This window comes from Neolamprologus brichardi, chromosome 2 (assembly GCF_056152115.1).
Source record: "Neolamprologus brichardi isolate AB-2024 chromosome 2, ASM5615211v1, whole genome shotgun sequence".
Classification (NCBI taxonomy): Eukaryota; Metazoa; Chordata; class Actinopteri; order Cichliformes; family Cichlidae; genus Neolamprologus; species Neolamprologus brichardi.
In genome coordinates this window covers 34370692-34394194 of record NC_142105.1, presented here as the reverse complement: position 1 = coordinate 34394194, position 23503 = coordinate 34370692, and the positions used below count along the sequence as shown (strand labels likewise).

At 39.5% G+C, this 23503-nt stretch overlaps 1 protein-coding gene across 2 annotated transcripts in view; it reads left to right on the top strand.

Moving 5' to 3' along the window:
- The first annotated feature begins 375 nt into the window (after positions 1 to 375).
- Positions 376 to 23503, top strand: part of gfra4b (GDNF family receptor alpha 4b) — a 60089-nt gene continuing 36961 nt past the window's right edge. The window contains exons 1-2 of one of the 2 annotated variants that reach the window (XM_035913123.2): positions 376 to 598; positions 679 to 765. In XM_035913123.2, coding sequence (XP_035769016.2) covers positions 723 to 765 — 43 coding nt within the window. In that variant the 5' untranslated portion in view covers positions 376 to 598; positions 679 to 722. Of the gene's footprint in view, positions 766 to 23503 lie in introns of both variants that reach the window. The other variant, XM_006803232.3, reaches the window with a different exon arrangement.

Genomic DNA, 23503 nt, shown 5'->3' with positions numbered 1-23503 from the left:
AGGTGAATAGTAGGATTTATAAAAAAGGCAGCTCTTTATCTCTTAATGTTTCATGGAATTCAGGTAGCGATTAAAGTTAAAAGTATAGAGTCAACTGCTTGAAATATTCTGCATTTTTTGGGTTAGAAAATCAGAAACTAAGGAAACACGAGATGCTCAATAGTATCACACAGTTAACTACTTTCGCCACACTGTAGCTCCTCTGAGTCATAACATTATAGTGTTTCTGTGAATTAACGTCTCGTTTTCACCGCTATGCACTGACCACGTAAGCATGCGGTTTAAAATGTCCCTTCCTACACAAACAGCCCCCCCTCCTCCCCACCCCCCCGTCTTTGGCAGTGGTTCTCCCCAGCACTCTGCATCTCTCCAGCAGCGGACTCGAGGACCTGTGTGACCACCTCGACGTGCAACAGAAGGCTCCCTGACAATACCGGACCGTACAACGCACAGGACAACTTCCCCTCACAATATTACGCATGGCTCTGCCTTTGCGCAAAAGCGCGACTCTAACAGCGACTTGGAAGTAACTGATGGGATTGTAAGACAAAAAAGACAGGGACAACTAGAAAAAGACGATTTGAGGATTTTTCAAGAGGTTGTTCTCTTTGCGCAAATAATGATCTCCAGATGCGTAAAGGGGCACTTCATTCTTACCGTGTAATTATCCTGCTGTAGGTGTAGCTCCGACGCATAACCAGAAATTCACATTTCAAACGGAGATGGATCTGTGGGGACTTTATCTCTTTCATCTTATAACTTTGGGTGAGTAAAAACTTGTCTTTTCTATTAGAGCACCGATTAACCAATGTCACCTGTCCTCGCCGGGAAACAAAGTAAAACAATCACGGTTCGGGGTTTGATCGCAAAAAGCTGATGAAATTAAGTTGGAAGGAGTTTATCGGTCGCCCCCTCCTCGAGCCTTTAGCTTGACTGTATGATCACAGCTGTATTTCAAATCTTCCCGTAAAATGGCATTTAATTAATCAACAATAACTCAAGGACGACAATGATAAATTAGCGGTGTTCCTCAGTCTGCGTGGTCGGCTGTGCAAAGCGGATATGCCTACGTGCACGTGCTTATTTGTGAGCGTCCGTGCATGGATGCTTTTAGTGTAGGTGCATTTTCCCACTACAGGTATCGATGTGTCTTAACTTCTGCATTTATACAAATACACCATGATGCATATCCACGTGACATGTGTTCATATACTGAAAAAACGTTAAATGGCTTCATCAGTCAAAATAAATATAATTTTCAAACTTTAAATAGCAGAATTTCTTCTTTCTCTTCTCAAGTAAAGCCTCTAAAAGTGACCATCAGCAGCAGTACATCAGTCATTGCTGTGAGTGTCACTGAGGTACCTGCTCTCTGTGTAATTGAATGGAGCTGGAATATTGATTTTTATTTATTTATTTATTTTTGTGGTAACAGTCCACTGTCTGCAAAGAGAAGAGCAGCTTGTTGTTGGGTCTAGTGTCTCTTTGTCATTATACACAAACGTCCTGCTGCCACAGTGTTAACTGTTATGATTATACCCACTGATGGCTGCAACACAAGGCAGCATCATGCCCATTTTAATTGGCACCAGGTTTCCTGCTTAACAAAGACAGTAAAAAGCACTGTATCCAACTCCTTTATTCATTATTAATATCCACATTGGATGTCTTCATTAGAGAGATGAAAGAAGATGCCAGTAAGAAATGCTGAATGGGAAAGCAGTTTGCTTTTTGAGTCAGCTTTTCTCTCCATATTGATGAAAGCACTTTACCAGCCAGATCATGCCAAAATAATGGATAACTGGATAAAGACAGATATGACCATATGCCTTGTAGCAACTCCCCATTTATATTTCATTTCACAAACCTGCATATTCATGTTAAGATTTGAATATTTTTCACAAAAAAGTCTTTATTCAAAAGAAAGTCTGTCTAAGTCTGCTTAGCCATCTGCTTAAATTAATCAGCCAAGATCCAAAAGGTCAGAAAATACAGCCTGGTTGGATGACTCAACTCATGTAGTCAGCCTTGTGGGCAGAAAAATAAAATCCAAGCTCTCCTAACTATTCCAGATACCTGCAAGTCAACACAGAGTGATCTCAAAATGACCACAATTTTGCAAGAAAGTGCTCTTAAACCGAACACCAGGAGACGCAGTTCTCAGCTGGGAATTGGGCCATTAGAGGTTGGCATTGTCAGATTATTCCTCTGGTTTTGTTGCCTCACTTTGCTGTGAAATCAAGTTAGAACGGTGAAAGACTTTCGTCCCAGCAAAGAACCACACAGATTTACACCATATTAGGATGTAGTAGGGCACTCTGAGGCGTATGTACTGGAGTGTGTGTGTGTGTGTGTGTGTGTGTGTGTGTGTGTCACTTTACTTTTATTGTTCCCTTGATAAGAACCAGATGTGTTTCCTTAGGGGCTGAACTAATGAGTCAATTAATTGGATAGACTTATTGACAGCTTTAAACTCTTAAGTCTCTTTTCCCTGGGAACATGCATGCTTTCAGGTTATCACAATCTAAGCGTTTCTCTCCTTTGTTTTTTTCCCCCCTTTTCCTTTCAAACACTTGGCAAAACAAATCTGACAAGCTGTTTGTTTTTTAGTACAAATAAGTGACATATTTTTCAACAATAATAACAAATTAGTTGCAGCTTTATAATGCTTGTTGGCTTGGTTAAAAGAGCTCTGGAAATGACTTAAAATAGTTCCATTGGTGCTTTTTCATTAATTAGCTGCACCTGGCGAAATCTGGTTGATTGGTCTGTGATGAGACACAAACAGTGACGATGTTCAGTCCAGACCTGCAGGTACTGAGGAAGACGTTCATCTAGGAGAGGGTCAGTTTATGCATTCAGAGGACTTGTGGAGTTCAGAGTCTTGCCTGCACCGTTATGGAAAGCTAAAATGAATCTGAGGCTAGTAGTTGACTGTCCGAGCTTTGATTTTATCGTGCGTGATGAATGTGCGCTGGTGTTCGCTGTGACGGGTCCACACCGAAGCTCAAAATTATATAGAATTAAGCACAATTGTGCTGTGCAAGTCTTTTTAAAGGTTAGATAAGCTTTTCTTTTACTATTAACTTGAAATGGAAAATTGTATGCCACAGTTACATCACAGTGATTTCATATCAAGGTGCAACTCCCAATTGCAGGACAAAGTGATTGCATTTAATATTAGGTCTAACTGAGTGAAAGCATCAGAAGTGATCTCTAGTGGCACTCAGACTAGCAATAGTTGCAGTGAAAACTCAATATCAGGTGACAAGAATGCAAATGTGTTTCTCTTCTAACATTTTTCCTGATTAAAGCCTGTTACAGCGTTTGAGTTCATCTTAAGAAGAAAGTGCACAGAATCTATCATTTAAAAGCACCTTCTTCAATCACAGCTGCTTCAGCTCCCAGTTTCCTACCATCATGCTATATTCTGTGATTTAATGGTTTTGACATTGTGGGATATGACCTGTGTCTTTAATGGAGATAGATAAGTACTGCCACGCATGCTATTACCTAGCATACTGGCCGGCCTCTCGTAGGGGGATTTGTCATGAATCTCATTTGAAGCAGGTAGCACCCACGGCGAAGACACAGCCCATCACAAGCTTTCTTCTATCCTACGTGATGAAAGCCCATGCTTCTTCTTAAAGCCACTTTAACAAAGAAATCCCATGTAGGACACAGGATGCATGTGAAGCCTAACATCAATGACACGTGAGGGCTAAAAAGCCTGTCTCCATTCCCATTCTGGCTAAAACACAGATTATATAACACTCTATGCAATTTAAAGGGACGTTGTTTCACTGCCGCTAGAAATTCAACAAATTTTATGTTATGTTTAGCAATTGTTTTATCACTCTATAAAGAATTAGCTCATTAACAGCTGAGCTTCCACAGACATTTATATGGACGTCTTTGAGACAAGAATAGTTTGTGTCAGAGAGCCTGAAATCTTCATAGCACGTCTCTTAGTGGCTCCTTGGTATCCAAATAACATCCAAGAGAGGAACAATTTCACCTTCTGTATTTCTTGGAACACAGAGTCTGTTTCACTGTGTAATTTAGGGCTGATTGTAGGGAAACTCCTGCCTGGTTCCAGAGCTCATCACCACCCACACCTCTGATTTGTTCAGTGAGTCAAATGAAGTGAAATAAAATGGCCGGGCAAGGGAAAATCAACTATTCAGATGGTATTAAGCTAAACACACATTATAAAGCCAAGTATCCATTCTAAACTCTATTTAAAGGGAATCAACAGAAACGAGTTTACATTTTCAGACTTTTCCACATTTCCAGCTCATAACAATAAAATAATAATAATAATAATGGATTGGATTTATATAGCGCTTTTCCTAACATCAATGACACGTAAAAATAGTAGTTAGTTTACGTAAAAATAAACTAATACGAAAAAATTACTTGCCAGCGTAATGTAATACAGCAACACTGTAAACTGCACTACGGATTTCAAGCTGACTATGAATCTTGAATCTTAAACTTTAGTTTTAGTTGGCGGTAATGTACTTAATGTTATATGTTTTGTATATTGTGTCTATGCCATAAAAACAATATTCAGTTTTTCTCTGTGAGTTTTGAGCATCCATCCATCTAGCCATACATATTCTTCCACTTTTCTTTCATGTCAGTGTCACAGTGGGGCTGGATCCCAGCTGTTCTAGGGTGAAAGCCAGGTCACAGGTACCAGTTTCTGACACAAGAGAGCCATTCACACTCAGTCAGGTTACTATTCCCAATTAACCTAGTGTGCATGTCGTTGGGCTATGGGAGGAAGCCAGAGCACCCTGGGAGAACCCACGCAAGCTTCTCCCTCCCAGCTAGCAGATTCAAGTCCAGGACAGTGAGGCAACAGTGCTGACTGCACTGTAAAGACCATTTAGGAAACTTAGTGGCAGCTGTTAGCTTTAAAATTATGTCCTCTTTTATTTCACTTTCTTCACTGCCTGACCGTTTAACCAAAACCACAAGACAGTTATAATTTCACTGTTACTGTTTATTTTTAAATGTTAATATTAAGCACTTGTCAGTGTTCTTTGGAGTAGTGAGGTGTACCAAAGCGATCATCATTTGGTTATCCAGTAGAAAAAGGACGTAAAATAAAGTAAAAGAGGAAATAAAGGAGAATAAAATTATGGAATTCGGCACAAGTGAAAGTTGCATTAATAACTTAATGCATCTGTCCTAAATGCACCTTTGCTGAGCTCTTGTTTATTAGACATCAAGAGCTAGTGGTGCATCTAGTGAACATCATAGTCTAGAGAATATAAAATGATAAAAGATACGAGTTTTCCATCTATCGATACATTTGAGCAGCGGTCACTTGCCGGCAGAGCAGGAAGCTAAAAGCTTCAGAGACAGAAAGGCTGTTACACGTTTCCTGTGGGCTGCTTCTCTTCTCCTGCTATTCTAGGAGCCCTTTAAATGCCTTTGTATTTAATTATTGAGGTTTTAGAATCTGCTGTTAAGCTGGCACATTGCCATTCATCTGATGTCAGTCAGCCTGATCGCTCCGACCTTTAACGGGGACATTATTTAATTTCTCACATCATCGTCTTCCTATAATATTAAACTATGATAACTTTAAACAGTACATAAAGTTTGAGAGTAAAAGAGCCACTCACCGCTGGAACGTCTAAAGTCTGAGACAAGCTGGGGGAGGGTTACTGCGAAAGACACGCCATTGATTAGGAGTGATGTATGTGGGGGAAAAATAAATGAGTCTGAGTTTAAAGCCCTAATCCATTATTATAGTCGGGTGCCCCGAGTTATATCACTGGTGCCTCATTACCGACTGTGTTTACACTTTAAGATTTATGTGATTGAAGACGCTCTATTAGAGGAAAATGACCAACAACAGGTAATTTGGAGACTCAGTATACGATGCCTGTCTAACATTAGCGCTCTCATTTTCCTGTTTTCACAAATCAGTCATGTCTCATTTGGTTATGTTTTCCCTGGTGCATTGAGATTTTATTAGGTGTTTCAAGCTGCTGCAAGCAGGATTTTTATATTAAGGTCAGAAACAAATCACTTTTGTATATGAAATGTTTTTCTTACTTTGTGATGAACACTCCGACAGCTCTACAGTCTCCTCCTGCAGTCCTACAGAGCATTTCAGCAAAGCATCATTAAATAGTTTAACAGTGCATTTAAAATACACATAAACAACACCCAGCTTTAACTCTTCATGTGTTATTTAAACTTATAAAAAGCTAAAAATGTAAGAACATGACACACCAAACATGCCTGAAGTAGCAGGATTTTACACGTAACACAACGATATTGCATTTGGGTTTCCAGCCAGCAACTAAACAACAAACAACATTAAGCTACGTGCTGCTGATCACAGAGGATTGCTAGTATTAGATATTTATTCTTTTGTGATGCTGGAGACCAGCGCACAGGAAAGAGGAGAACGAGCACTGGAATTAATTATGTTGGGGTTTGCAAATACATAAATCTGAATTTTGTAGGTGTAGTAAATTTAGTGAATGAGTAAATATCCTGACATTATATCCAAATAGAGGAAAAAAAAGTTTCAAGCTTTTAACGATGCTGTAAAACTCTTTAAGAGTTCTCTCCATAATGGGATGAAAGCCTTTTATACACCTCGGGGTAAATTCTGTGGTGCCACCTTCGTTTTTCTGCATTCTATGAAATAAATCTCGGACAAAATGTATTTTTCCAAAAGAGAATAAAAGAATATTCATCCAGGTGAACTGGTTTATAAATTAGCTGTAGAGGTGAATGTGAGCATGAATAACTCTCTCTTGTTTTTGTGAGCCCTGCGATAGACTGACAGCCTGTCATGGTTGCATCCTTCACCTCACCCAGTGCTAGAATCGGCTCAGACCCTGCCCCCCCGACCCTCGGTTCAACAGAGCTATGAAAACAGACATAATTAAAACATACTTGAATACAAGTCAAAGGTAAAAGAAAACTTCTCAAAGTCATGATTTTCCTTCTTTACAGTTGTGATATGAAACAGACGGGTACTTTTTCTAAATGATAAAACCTGATGAAACAGACCCCACACAGCGCTGGATTCAGCTGACAGGTTCAAAGTTCACACAGCCAGGTCTTTGTCTCTTTTCTTATGTAAGATTTAACACTTATTGGGAGGCTTTTATTGCACTTACAGTTGATTTAATTCATCTTCACTTTAACTGTCACTTATATGCTCCATTATATTTGTATGAAGAGAGACAAAGAGAGAGGGAGAGAAATACACACATATAAGCGTGTTTTTCTCTTTGTGTTACTTACAAATGAATACCAATTCTGTAAATTGTAAGTATATATACTAAATGCAGAGTGTCATGTTGCCTAATGAATGGTAAAAGTAAGAATGTAAGGATAAGAATAGAATAATCTTTTAATTGTCCCATAAGGGGAAATTTGGTTGTAACAGCAGCCAGAAAGACAAATATACAAACAAACAGTACACAGGACACAGAGCAGAAACATACACAATTTTTCTTACATATTTACATTAAGGACAATGGTTACTATAAACAGAGAGTACTGTACAGTTATTAAATTAAATAAAAATAACTAATAATAAGAAGAAATAAGAAGCTTTACGATCATAATCATATTAAAACTGTGAACATTTGCCCCCAAACGTGGATTTTGTTCATCTGGATGTTTTCAGTTCAGTTTGCTTATTAAAAAGATAACGTAGCATTAGCTTGTTTAGGCGAACTAGCCAGGAAGCTACTAGTCAAAACTAACCAGTGCTTTCTTCATGGCTTTGCTGTCTTACTGACTCAAGTTTAAAAAAACAAACAATCTAAACGTAAAATAGATGTTAATATTTTTATATCCTAGCCTATACCTAGTATAGGTAACTACCAATCAAGCAACACAGCACAAATGCTAGCTATTTGTTTTTCTTTGTTTCTGTCAGCATCGGCACCACAGCTTTCTGTGATTACAAACTGATTGGTTGAGGTAACTGTTGGGTTTGATACAAATGTTGATCACATAACAGCATCAAGTTGGGAGAATCAGGATCTGCATCAGTATCAGGTCTGAAAAATGAGGATAGATGGATGCCTATTTCTAACACTACATATACAGAGTTTATTTTAATTTTTAAACTGTTAATCTACCATCTGAGTCAGTCGGAGCTCTGCATGGAATCTTTATATATTTAAAGAAATCTGGTTGCAAAATGTTTTTAAAGTACAAATAAAATGTAGAAAAACAGAGCTATGCTCCTAGGTGCCAGAATAAGACTGGCTTTCCCTCCATACATAATTACAAACTGAGATGCAGCAGCTGCTTTATAACTGACTTTGTTATATCAGTCCAGCATCATGCATCGGCAGCCACTAACAAAGGTCTGGGCAGGAAAATCACTGCGGTTTAAGTTGGAAGAACATTCTAGCTCATGGATGAATGCTTTTGAAAATCAGTCTTACATTTTGTTTTGAGATATATATATATATATATATATATATATATATATATGATTTGTGAAGAACCAGTGAGGATTTAGTAAAATAACACTGTTTAAAACAGCTATAGAAGACTTTCCATCCATCTTTGGTTGTTTACCCGAGTCTGTGGATAGACCTCGCCCTCTCCAGCTCTGAAACCAGGATTTATGTCGATGGAGGCCATGTGTTCCTGGTAGGATTTCTTAAGAAAAACTGGCGCTGGGTGAAGAACTGACGTGCTTCACAAGAGCTCTGTGGCAAAAAACAACAGACCATGTTACCTCACTCAGATTGGGATTACTAAACCAACCCCCAGCATCACTCCTGGGGGGAGGGGCTCATAGGTGAGCCTCTGTGGTCAGATCTTAGCCCACGGGGTGCAGTCACGCACAGCCCACATGAGCCAACGCTCCTGCCGAACCAACACCTGCAACGGCTGTAGGGGTCCAGTCCAGTGTGGATCAGGTGGCAGCCAAAGGTGGAAGCCTTGGTGGTCTGGTTGCTGTAACCATGTGGAATTATATTTGTGGAAAAACTGGTGTGTGTTAAAACGTAATCACAAGCAAATAATTCCATCTTAGGGATGTAAGGATGTGTTGCCACTTTAGTTAAATTCCTCATGTGTAACTTAAAAAACCAACAAACTCGGAGCCAAGCCCACAAACTAGCCATCATGCATGTAAGAATATCTGCTTGGCAAGCACTGCAGCAGAGGCAGCTCTGCTCCTGAAGCTAAACTCTATGAAATCTGACTTTTGATAGTTTGAAGGGTGGAGCAAAGAAAGAAGGGCCCTAATCTGATTGGTCAGTTTCAAAGAAGTGGGACCACAAACTCTACGACTGGGAATGATTGACAGTGTGAGTGACGCTGTGGCAGCAGTATACGTGCTGTTTTACACCATTTTTGTTAACAATTTGAAAATAAAGGTCAGTGCAGCCTAGGCGGAGTAGTCGAACGCAGATTCAATGAGCGCAGGGCAAGCTAGCAAGACAGAAGCTAAGCTCTCTTGCAACAGGCCCAGACTAATCCTTGCAGTATCCCTCACTGCCAGCTACGAAGGAAAAAGAAACGAACACCAGACAATTGGTAGCTTGTTGCACCAAAACTGAAAAATAAGCCACTAGGCCAAGGCTCTTCCAGCAGCCACCAGGCCCAGGATCCTCCAGCAGCCACCAGGCCCAGGCTCTTCCAGCAGCCACCAGGCCCAGGCTCTTCCAGCAGCCACCAGGCCCAGGATCCTCCAGCAGCCACCAGGCCCAGGACCCTCCAGCAGCCACCAGGCCCAGGCTCTTCCAGCAGCCACCAGGCCCAGGACCCTCCAGCAGCCACCAGGCCCAGGACCCTCCTGCTCCACCAGGCCCAGGACCCTCCAGCAGCCACCAGGCCCAGGATCCTCCAGCAGCCACCAGGCCCAGGCTCTTCCAGCAGCCACCAGGCCCAGGACCCTCCAGCAGCCACCAGGCCCAGGACCCTCCTGCTCCACCAGGCCCAGGACCCTCCAGCAGCCACCAGGCCCAGGATCCTCCAGCAGCCACCAGGCCCAGGCTCTTCCAGCAGCCACCAGGCCCAGGACCCTCCTGCTCCACCAGGCCCAGGATCCTCCAGCAGCCACCAGGCCCAGGATCCTCCAGCAGCCACCAGGCCCAGGCTCTTCCAGCAGCCACCAGGCCCAGGACCCTCCAGCAGCCACCAGGCCCAGGACCCTCCAGCAGCCACCAGGCCCAGGACCCTCCAGCAGCCACCAGGCCCAGGACCCTCCTGCTCCACCAGGCCCAGGACCCTCCAGCAGCCACCAGGCCCAGGACCCTCCAGCAGCCACCAGGCCCAGGACCCTCCTGCTCCACCAGGCCCAGGACCCTCCAGCAGCCACCAGGCCCAGGACCCCCCTGCTCCACCAGGCCCAGGACCCTCCAGCAGCCACCAGGCCCAGGACCCTCCAGCAGCCACCAGGCCCAGGACCCTCCAGCAGCCACCAGGCCCAGGACCCTCCAGCAGCCACCAGGCCGAGGACCCTCCTGCTCCACCAGGCCCAGGACCCTCCAGCAGCCACCAGGCCCAGGACCCTCCAGCAGCCACCAGGCCCAGGACCCTCCAGCAGCCACCAGGCCCAGGACCCTCCAGCAGCCACCAGGCCCAGGCTCTTCCAGCAGCCACCAGGCCCAGGCTCCTCCAGCAGCCACCAGGCCCAGGATCCTCCAGCAGCCACCAGGCCCAGGCTCCTCCAGCAGCCACCAGGCCCAGGCTCCTCCAGCAGCCACCAGGCCCAGGCTCCTGCAGCAGCCACCAGGCCCAGGCTCTTCCAGCAGCCACCAGGCCCAGGCTCCTCCAGCAGCCACCAGGCCCAGGCTCCTCCAGCAGCCACCAGGCCCAGGCTCCTCCAGCAGCCACCAGGCCCAGGCTCTTCCAGCAGCCACCAGGCCCAGGATCCTCCAGCAGCCACTAGGCCCAGGCTCCTGCAGCAGCCACCAGGCCCAGGCTCCTGCAGCAGCCACCAGGCCCAGGATCCTCCAGCAGCCACTAGGCCCAGGCTCCTGCAGCAACCACTAGGCCAAGGCTCAACCAACAAGTTAATCAACAGTGACTTCAACGGGCCATCACAAGGAAATACAAATCTCATCATTTTCAAAATGCCGCCTAAAAAAGCAAACCCAGGAGTTGAAGAGGAGTTGGAGGAGATTAGGAAATCGCTTAATTTCATGTCTGATGAACTGAGCAAAGTGGCTAAACAACAAGGTATGCTACATGACCTAATGGATGAAATAAAACAACTAAAAAACCTCATAAAGGACAAGGACAAGAAAATAGACGACTTGGAACGGCGAATCGAGGACCTTGAACAATACACAAGAATGGATGATTTAGTCATAAGTGGACTGGAGACGCAACACCGAACCTACGCCAGAGTAACAGCTGGGGGAGGTAAAGATGGTGAAGATGCCCCGGTAGAGGAGCTGCAAACGCTTGAACAGCAAGTGATAAAATTCCTTCAAACGAAGAATGTAAGTATTCAGAGCCATCATATTGCAGCATGCCACACGCTCCCCAGGAAAGACAGTAAAACAAAGCCATCAATTATTCTTCGGTTTGTGAGTCGCAAAACAAAGATTGAGTTACTGAAACAGGGTAAGAAGCTTAAAGGGACTGGTGTGTATTTAAATGAACATTTAACGAAAAAGACTGCTGAAATTGCAAGACAGGCACGCAGCCTGAGAAAACAAAATAAGATACAAGCGACATGGACGAGGAACTGCAAAGTAATGATAAGACTAAATGGCAATCCCGAAGAAGCGAAAGTTGTGATGATAAGAGAACTCAAAGACTTAGAGCAATATAAATAATCAGGAATCTGCTCTGGAATCTATTGGAAAAGTGACGATTGGATAATGAACAATGGGTATGGAAAGTGTTTCTGGCCTTACGGCTCAAAAAACAAAAACAAAAACAAAAACACATAAATGACAAGTTTGGACACAGATTATAGGTTTCCATTCAGAGATATTGAAGAGGAAGAATTTGATTATGAAAAGGACTGTCAAGGTGGTTATTTTGCCACACACGCTGAGAAAACGAACTTCAAAACGTTTAACTATGCAGAGCACAACATGCATGACCCTGAAAGTAACATTGACCCAGATACCCACTTCTACAATAACACCAATAATACTTGTGAGTACTATACGGATGACCAATTCAATATGAATATTAAAATGGCAAATGCATTGTCGGTCATACATTTCAATAGTAGAAGCCTGTATAAAAATTTTTCTAAAATTACAGAATGTTTAAGTAAGTTAAAAAAGTTTAATATAATTGCAATATCAGAAACATGGCTCGATAATGAGAAAATTAGTGAAATGGGACTGGAAGGATACGAATTATTTACAATGAACAGGGTGAATAAAAAAGGAGGCGGTGTTGCCTTATATGTAGATAAAGTTTTGAAATGTAGTCTGATTGAATGTATGTCAAGCACCATAGATAACGTATTGGAATGTGTCACTATTGAAATCCATGTTGAAAAAGCTAACAATATAATTATAAGTTGCATCTATAGGACACCAGGTTCATGCCTTGAGACATTCAATGAAAAACTTGCTGCTATGTTTAGCAACCTAAATGATAAAAAAGTGCAAATAATTTGTGGTGATTTTAATATAGATTTGCTAAACCCAAATGGACATCAGAAAACAACAGATTTCATAAATACAATGTATAGTAACTCCCTTTTCCCTGTAATTATAAAACCAAGTAGAATAACAATTGATACAGCTACATTGATAGATAATATATTCACAAATAAAATTGACCATGAAATAGTAGGTGGACTTCTTATAACTGATATAAGCGATCATCTTCCTGTTTTTGCAATTTTTCAAAATTATTTTGGGATTAAAACTAAACAAAAGAATCAAATATTTGATATGATACGACTTAGAACAACAAGAGCCATTGCTGCCCTCCAGGTGGACTTAAAGGAACACAATTGGAATGAGGTTTTTGCAAATGAAGATTCAAATAGTGCATATGATGCATTCTTATCAACTGTAATTTCACTATATGAAAAACATTGTCCTTTAATGAAAATCACTAGAAAGCATCACAGATCAAATAAGCCATGGATCACAAAGGGGATAGAAGATGCATGTAAAAAGAAAAATAATCTATATAAGAGATTCATAAAACAGAGGACAAAAGATGCTGAAATAAAGTACAAGTTATATAAAAATAGATTAGTAAATATTATAAGAACAAGTAAGAAAGAATATTACCACAAATTATTGGAGCAAAGTAGAAGTAACACACAAGAAACATGGAGGATATTAAATAGTATAATCAAAAAGGGCTCAAAAAATAAGAATTATCCAGATTATTTTAAAAAAGATAAAGATATTGTGCTTGATAAAACTAAAGACATTGCAAATGAATTTAATGATTTCTTTGTAAATGTTGGCTTTAATTTAGCAAAAGAAATTCCAGAGTCAAGAAATAATAACGACCTAAATAAACATATTACTCAGAATGTGTCCTCCATGTTTATTGGTGCTGTAACTCATAGAGAAATAATTAACATTGTGAAGACATTTAAAAATAAAAAGTCCACTGACTGTTTTGGTATTGACATGATATTAGTTAAAAGTATTATAGAATATATAGTGCAACCTTTCGCATACATTTGTAATCTGTCCTTTCAAACTGGTGTATTTCCCTCACAAATGAAAATAGCAAAAGTTATTCCAATCCATAAAAACGGAGAGAGAAGTCAGTTTACCAATTATAGGCCAATATCACTGCTCCCACAGTTCTCAAAAATTTTAGAAAAGTTATTTGTTAATAGACTTGGTAAATATATTGAGAAGCATAATCTCCTAAGTGATAACCAATATGGCTTTAGAGTGAAAAGGTCCACTTCGATGGCAGTGATGGAACTTGTAGAAGGGATATCTAATGCTATAGATAATAAGGAATATACTGTTGGTGTTTTTATAGACTTAAAAAAGGCGTTTGATACGATTGATCATTCTATATTAATGAATAAACTAGAGAGATATGGCATAAGAGGGTTAGCATACAAGTGGATGAAAAGTTACCTGGATGACAGATATCAATATGTCGAATTCAATAATGTAAAATCTAAGCAGTTGAAGGTAACTTGTGGTGTTCCTCAGGGCTCTGTGCTGGGCCCTAAATTATTTATATTATACATAAATGACATATGTAGCATTTCCAAACTGTTAAAATGTGTATTGTTTGCTGATGATACCACTCTGTATTGCTCAGGTAAAAACCTAGAACAGCTTCTGACTACAGCGGAAAAGGAGTTAAATATATTAAAAAACTGGTTTGATGTAAATAAGTTATCATTAAATATAAAGAAAACAAAATTGATTATTTTTGGCACTAGACAAATGAAAAATGTATCTAAAATCAGGGTTAATGGAATTGAAATTGAAAGAGTGTACGAAAATAAATTTCTTGGAGTGATAATTGATGATAAGCTGAGTTGGAAGTCTCATATAAACCATGTGAAAACAAAAATGTCAAAAACCATTGCTATTCTCTATAAAACAAAGCATGTCCTGAACAAAAAATCATTATACACACTCTATTGTACTCTGTTGCTTCCATATATGACTTACTGTCTGGAGATATGGGGTAATGCATATAAAACGAACACTCTTCCTATTTTCAAGTTACAAAAAAGAGCTATAAGAATTATAAACCAATCAAACTATATAGAACCAACTAACATTTTGTTTATTAATCTGAATACCCTGAAATTTTATGATTTAGTTGAATATAAAATGGCACAGATAATGTATAAAGCACAAAATAACTTGCTTTGCCCCAGTACTCAGAAGCTGTTCAAAGTCAGAGAGTCAATATGACTTAAGGGGAACAGATTTCTTTAAAAAAAACAAGATAAGGACAAATATAAAGCAGAGATGTGTTTCTGTTAGAGGAGTTAACCTGTGGAATAGTTATGACAGTGATTTAAAAAGGTGTAGTTCATTTTCCTTGTTTAAAAATATGTTTAAAAATAGAGTATTAGAAAAATATATATATCAAGAATGAAAAGAGCAAAAAAAAAAAACAAAAACAAAAAACAGAAAACCTCTTGATTCTTTTGCTTTGATGTAGTTACTTACTAAGGTGGAAAGTTTTTTGTTTTTTTGTTTTTTTCTTGTTTGTTTGTTTGTTTGTTTTGTTTTTGCTTTGTTTTATTATTTGCTTCGAGCCCTGTGTACAGGAGCTGCATGCTAAAAGATCTTTTGTTAAAAGGGTTGGCGTAATAAGCAAATGCTTCAGCCAATACCTTTTGATTAGCCTTGTCTCATGCTTTCTTGCTTTGTGGTAATCTTTGTTCTGTCTTCACTGAGATATTTGAATGCTAATCAATAAAAAACATATCATATCTAAAGTTTGACAAATTAACCATCAAAAGTTAGTTTTTGCTGTTAACTGTCACTGGATTACTTTACTGCTGAAGACACTGGAGGGTTATGAAGCCGCTGCACTCCTGAGATAAAGATACAATAAATTCAACTGTCGTTTGAAGGCTTTATTTTCTTTGTACTCCTTTTAAAGCTTTAATTGCCGACTGTCATATTTAGCAGAATTAAATCAACTTGTAAATCATGGTGTGATTTTGCTTCAGTGAATCAGCAGCAGCATTAAAATGGTGCACTCTTTATTGACTTAATCATTTATAAAGTTTAAAGCATATTTTAATGCATATTTGTACTTTTACTTCAGTAAAATAATGTACATATACTGTAATATTGCAACTATTGAAGGGCAGGATTTAGGAGACTTCTTTCACAACTGTTAAGCGCCCTCAGTGGTCACTGGTAAATCAATGAGGGCTGATCCTTAGAGAAGATAAACTCTATTACACCTCTTTTCAAAAGAGGCTAAGAAGCACTAAAAACACTCAAATGAAAGAAAATATTACTTTTTAAATCGAGTAACAGTGATACAGCTGCAAAATGGATTTCTCCAATCTGCTTAATATGAACGCTGGAAACTGCTGAGGATTACAAAGTTTAGAGGCACAAAGTGAAAACGATACGTAGACCTGATCTGACTAAAAGGTGCATTAGACCCGTTAGAGCCATCTTCTGAATTTCCTGAGGTTATAGACATACAGTGGCCTCTGAGGGCCAAACAGAGGCTCATTAACTCAGAGTCTGTCAGCGGCTATCGAGAGAAAAAGGACTGTTCCACACAAGTAGGCATGGCCCCATTATGACACAGTTTCAAATGGAGGGCTTAAGCTCCATTTTTTGCTTTCCTCTTGTGTTTCTGGGCCACTGCTAGATCTATTTGGGGTGAGTGAAGTTTCACGAAGATATATGGAGGTGAATACTCAGGACGAAGACCCAAGACATACTTTTTGGTCTTCTGTAGTTGTTTTGTTTTATTTAAATGTTTGTAAGCTAGCTTTAAATACCTCTGAGTCATCAAAAAATACATTTTTATGAGATTCAGAGTGGTGTAATCCTCTTAAAAATTATAAGATTAGCTGATGTGGATTTCTTAATAACATTGATCTCTTATTTTGATTAAATAACCTTGAGTCTGCTTTGGAATTTATTTCTGAATAATATAGAGAGTTTTCTCTGTTTCTTCTTTGACTTGCTGGCATTAATAACGAAGAGTGTAGGCAGGAGTAATCTATCCAGTGTTTTTCCTCTCAACAGAAATGACAGCTGCTGAAATTCATTCCCTTATCCCCTTTCCAATTTTACTGTGGTAAAAGCTACTCTGTCATGCACTGGTCATGTTTTTTGAAAAGCCTGTATCCAGCAGTAATAGTAATTACTGCTTAAATCTATGAAAAGGCCAAGAGAAAGTGTCTTAGGTTTGATATGTATGTTCCCCTTTCTCTAAATTAACTTCTTTTCACAACTGTGGCCTATTATATTGGCCCAGAAGATTTAAAATATGTGGCAAAAAGTTTAGAAACCAAACTCTGAGCCAGAGAAGGAGCTCAGACAGCATCGCTCGCACATGATGGATGCAGCTTCCTTGTATCGTTGTTGCCTAAAAAACAGGTTTAGTGACAGGCAGGATGAACGAGCGCAGCAAAGCGACTATTTGATATCTGTAGCCGCGCATATGTATTGTAGGCTTATATGACTGCTATTATTCAATTAAAATAAGTGCAGCATCAGACTTTATAGTATTTAATTACCGTTTCATTGTTTGTTTACAGGCGCAGGCAAGTGAATTACACTACAGCTCAGCCAGCAAATGGAATTGTTTCTTATCAGCGTTCCCAGACTAGACCGTACAGCCGCTGAGTTACGACACCAAGCAGTAGAAATTAATTCAGCATCTTTTATGCCCAGGAGGATCTCTTCAGTTAATCAAATCAGTTTGTGCCCTTATTGTAACCACAATAAAAAGAAATGACTGGAAATTCTCGTTTGCACAGTATAAATTGAATTATTGTCTTGACCGAGAAACATGAAATAGAGAAAATGGCACTAAAGCGATTAAAATCAGAAGCTAGCAGCGATCTGCGGAGCCTGTCCTCCGTCTGATCCATGTGACTCAAGTTACAGGTGTAGTGAAAGTACTGATCCTACCAGATGAGCATCTGATTACAATGCAATACTAACAAAGACAATATTAAAGGTCACACAAAAAAATACTAAATTACGCAGCGATATAAATATGTATATGTGTTAGTTGGGATACAACAATACCAAATTTTTTCAAACTGATACGATACCGATACTTGGATCTGAGTACTTGCCGATACAGAGTACAAAAAACGATACTTCTACCACACACACACACACACACACACACACACACACACACACACACACACACACACACACACACACACACACACACACAAATTCAATGAATTGGAAGACAGGTTTTATTTTATTCTCTGCCGATAAAAAAATAAAATCTTAATAAAAATGACCACAAAAAAATTTCAAGTGAAAAATAAGCACTTCTGTTAAATTATTGCAGAGTCTCCACATTGTAATTTATCAAAATATCACTGAACTATTGGCACTGTCTCGAGCTTTCAGAATAATAAATAAACACTTCTGTTTGGAATAAAATAAATACAAATCAGGTTTGAGAATAAAATAAACTTTTACAATATGGACACTCTGCAATAATTGAAACAAACAAACAAAATAATAATTATTAAATAAATAATAAAATATAAAAAATTATAAAATAAATAATAAATAAAATAATAATTGGCCCCCTAGTGGCCAATCTAAAAAACTACAACAGAAATGACAAGCCACCCTCTGATTAATGAAATAAGTTGGTATTGGTTAACTTTTACGAGTATGAGTACACACACATTTTACAGTATCGGTATCGGTGCATCCCTAGTGTTAGCTATTAAGATTTACCTGAATTTCCAGGAGGAGGTGCACTCGTACGATAAGGGCAGTAAGTCTTAATTTATTAAAACAGACATGTATCAGTTTACCAATAATTTTCAGATGTCTGTTCTTGTGTGCATGAAACACCACTGGTGAAAAATACAGTAGTATACATTTACCTGCATGCAGGAGAAACCCTATCTATTTACTGAGGCTCCCCTGAAAGGTGCTGGTAATGATCGCACATTCATCCTTCAAAAACACACATTCACACTGACATTATAGTTCTCAACAGCTCAGGAGTACAAATAGTGGACAAAGTGTTTCTTTTCCTCATTTTGGTGTGAGCTTTTTCTATTTCCTTCCACAACCCCAAAACACCCAGGACAAGTGAACTGGAAACTACATTTCCCGTGGGTATAAATGCAAATACGCTTGCTCCAGCCCACCGTGACCCAGCACACAAGTAAGTGAACAGATGACAGCTTTGCCATGAATGTTCCACCCATAGCGTCACATTTCTAAATGCGATTAGACAAAGACCGACATAAGAGCTGAACATCTTGAACATATCTCAGATATAGAATCCTTGAAGTTTCAAAAACATCCTAAATTTGATGCATTTACTTTAAAAGGTTTTTCAGTGTGTGTCCTTGTAATACTCTGATGGCAGGACACAGTTACTATCCTCGGAGAGCCCCACTGGATTAACGGGAATTTATCCGACAAAATAGGGACTCTTGAGCAAACTGAGTCTGAATAATCAACGTATATCTCAGACGCAATGCGTTTCATCCCACAGAGCATACTCTTGAGGTGATTAGTCATCTCATGCTTTATTGCACAACCTTATAATAAGTAGATGATAGAGGTTAGATTGAGTGTTGTTCAATTTCTCCAGTGTTCCCGGAAAGGAAACAAACCATTACCAAAGCAGCAGACAGGAACCGGCTGGAGGGCACCTGTCCTCGTGAGCTGCATTGGATTTACAACATCTGCTCCGTGCAGCCGAGGATGCCACCTCCGTTTACCACTGCTTGATTAATTATTTCAGGCACTGGGTATGACGCAGCCAACAAATTGTAAATTGCATGCATAGAAAATCAGCATGTTAGCATATAAGCTCAATAAGTTATTAAATATTCTGTTAGGACTGTTTGGTTTCCTCCACATTAGTTTCAGCACAAACGTCTGAACATGAAATTATTCTATTTTATTAGTGAGACTGGTTTGCTTTTCTACGTGTTTATACGTCGACGGCTTCATATGTCTCATTAACAGCCACGCTGAGATGGATGGTGGCCTCATTTGAAGGCCTTTGATTCTGTCACCACCCTGTAGATCCAAATCCCTTTCCTCTCTATGGCTTATTAGGTCCTAATTAATTGGATCAAGTGAATGTCACTAAGCATTTGACAGCTCTCTGTGAGTGATAACTGTGAAAGCAGAGCCACATTCCCACGTGAATGCCCCCGGAGAAGAATCCCTCCACATTAGGTCCATTGACTCTCTGCCACGCTCTTCCTGAGGGATCCACCCCTGCTGCTGTGATGATAACACATAAGAGCCACGCTTTGAAGTTATGTAGTATAGTGTCATGATAAATATAGCTTCATAATAGTTGGTGAAGTTTATCAGCTTATAAACAAAAATAGTTTGATCAAACATAATGTTACATAGACATACATGTATGAAGTTAATATAAATTGAGCCATAAATTCCATGTATTCATTATATTTTTATAATAAAAAAATAAAAATCGAAACGCACTTTGCACTGTCTGTCAGTGTGAGTGCTATAAATGAATCATTAATCCTCTTTTTGGCACAGCACACTGAAACTTCAAATACCAATCTTAGTTTAATCTCCCGTACCGGTAGCCTCATTAAAAACATGCCTCTGCCTCAGACACCTTACATAAAATAATAATAAAATAAAAGAATATATTTTATGTATGTGGATTTTATGCATGCTGCTCGTCTTCCCAGTGTGGTCAGCAGAAGCAGAGTGCTGTGCATCCGCTCTCCATCAGGTGTTCGTGGTAGCCTTGGGGTGACTTAAAGCGCTCAGATCTTTACTGTTATCATTTTAATCCGAGTGGAAGGTATCCAATCCAATCCAAGCAAGATGGCAAAGAATTACCAAGGAATTCATATTATTAAAAAGCCATGGGTGAAAGGGATAAGAACAACATCACATTAAAAATTGTGCAGGCGGAGAGGCCCAGCGAGCTGCTACGGCTTTGAAACACAAACACGTTTTAGTGCCATCCAAAGCTGTCAAAGGGGAAATTAATGTATCGCTTTGCTGTTTACACTGTGAATAAACAGGAGATGCTTCTATCAACGTGATATGTAATGTAATGATGTACAGTGTTCTCACACTACTTTATCTGCACTCCAGATAAACCCCAGAAGCTGATTTCATTTGACAGCAGTGATTGCTGTGTGTTGTGGCCCGGGACACTCGAAGAGACGAGGCTAAGCGTCATTCAAGTGGATTCGGGCACAGTAATCATGTTGCATGATCTGCAAGCGTGGAATTCCAGTGTTTCATCAGCTGTTAAGTAATTACCAGATTTAAAAGGCGTGCGAGAGGGGAGGATTTCCAGAAACTGCCCCAAATAAGTCATGAACCTCATGGTTCTCTCCAAGAGAGCATCTCAGAAACAAGGAGAGGAGTCGAGATGCTGGAGCAAACTGAAGCATACTTGGGCGCGGATCATTAAGTGCAGTGGGATTGCAGGCCAATTTTGGCGTGAGGAGGGTGGGCACATGCACACTCAGAGTCAGATTGTTCAGAGGTAGATGCACGCTCTCTGGGCAGCGTAGGCTGTGTGCACAATGAAAAGAAGACGTTTTTAATGCTGGTAATATTTATGATGAGACAATAAAAAAGTAAGTTACAGGATACAGAGTGAGTTACAAAGTGCATACAGGCATCTGTACTGTAATGAATTCAAGGTGTCGACCCCACTCAGAGCCACAGCTGCGTGTCGTGGTCATGAGTACAAACCGCTGCTGCAGCAGGAGATGTGACACAATCAGTCTTCCTTTGTTGTTTTTGTAATGTTGAGCAGGTATTACTGCAGTTATTTAAAGTTACATTTGAGGGTATTTTATACAAATTGATGGCTAACTTTGAGAATAGCAATAAGACCACATATTTAAGCCCCTTTTCCACAGTAACTGACATTTGGAGCATTTTCATTTGCAGGTTTCTTTTTAAAGTGCAGTTTTAAATATATCAGCTTTATATTCTTTAACCTCCTAAGACCCAAACTCTTTCATGACATGCATTTTTAATTTATCTTTGCTATTTGGGCTGATTGGGACCTGAAGAATGTAAAAACTGATTTATTTATTTATTTTACCTGATTTTTGTTTCTGAGAAAAAATAGATCCACATATGAGAACATTTGTTTTAAATTTCAATAGAAATTTAAAGTGGGTATATAATGATATATATAATGTAAGTAGATATCAGGCTCTTGTCTACAGTCTACAGTGCAATGTCACTTCAGCACAATCTCTTCTAACTATAAAAACATAATATAATGTAAAAGGTTTTGTTGCTCTTAAAATCCTGAAGACACAAACCTGCCTTGTGGAAAAATAGTTTCAGGATTAAAATCCCATCTAAATATTGTTAAGCCAAGAATCACAGACACTAAACTTCTTTGACTAATTACAATCATAAGCACACGTGTAAGTCTCTTGTTAAAACTAATTCGGGCATGTTACTTTATGGCATTTCATATATTGAAATTACAACAGAGCAACCTTTTGGAAAATGACACTAAAGTCAGCGTGACATTTACAAGGAACATTTTGAATACAGTTTAAAAAAAGTAATTCCAAAACTTATGGTGTGATGTGCTTCATCTCTCCTGTGAATATTTTCAGGTCACGTTGTTTCCATTTTCATTCCAGTCTTTACAAATATTTATTTATCAGTGGGGATATTTTTTTTATTAAGGTGGAAAATCTCTTTAATGTGACTATACATACATTTTTGAACAAATTAACACCAGGAGACCTTGAACAAGCTGCTGGGAAGTGGCACACGTTGCATTCACTATGAGCTCGCCTTGACAGTCTTGGTATTCAGGGACAAAGGAAAGGCAGAAAAGCAATCTGTGTGATTATCATACAAATGGTAATGGAGCACACACACTATGACTGAACCATATAACCTAATGTTGGTGAATAGTTTTATATTCACAGAGAAGTCTTCATTTCTCTTTGTTCCCAACTGCTAATTCAGTTTCTTTGTCTCCTCTTCCATCAGTGTTCCTGCTTCAGCCACTGAAACTCCTTCATATTGCAAATGCATGTATGATGTGGGTCCTTTCAACGCGCACTCGACCTATTCAGAAAAGCTGTCATAACTTAATGTCTGGTTGTCACTGTTGGCTGAGACGTCTGTTACATGGTTCCATAGACTTCACGACTAAACTCTAAATTAGACTGAAATACGCTGAAACCACAAAGCAATGTCTCCGTTCTGTTGCACAGGGGGGAGGTTGATTCTGGAAGGATTTTTCTCCACATTTTTAAAAATTTTTTTGTCTTCATAGAAACATGGGAGCCTAATGAATAATGCAACCTTCATGTATGATTACTGCCACCAGCTGATTTAGTGCTTTGATTCAGTTTGGCATAAAAAAATATCTCCAATACTCGTGAGCTGTGATTAAGTGAAAGCAGCTCGATGCTGAATTAATACAATCTGAGAGATTTTATTTATGTTGTCAGTTTTCTAGCAATGAATCCTGCAAAAAGCAGAACATGTTGACATATTCATCTTTTTGTGTTACATTGTATGTATGAAGGCTTTGTTAGGACAACCAGATACTTCATACGATGACTACTCAATCTGTTATTTGATGTTGTATCTTCTTTTCAGGACCAGGGACATCTGAAAGGCTTTAAAAATAAGTATCTAAATAAAGTGTTGAGCCAGGTGCCAGTCTAAATGGGGTATGACACAGGAGTGCAAATGAAATGAACACGGCTCCAAAATGTATCAGTCAAGGATGATGCGGTAAAGCACTTATATGAAAGCTTACACTCTTACACTTACACTATTCAGCGTAAGCCTTATTTTCAATGTGATTGCCATGAAACTTTTGACAGCTGCTTGCTGTTAGATGCAGTTTGCTGGTTAATCTG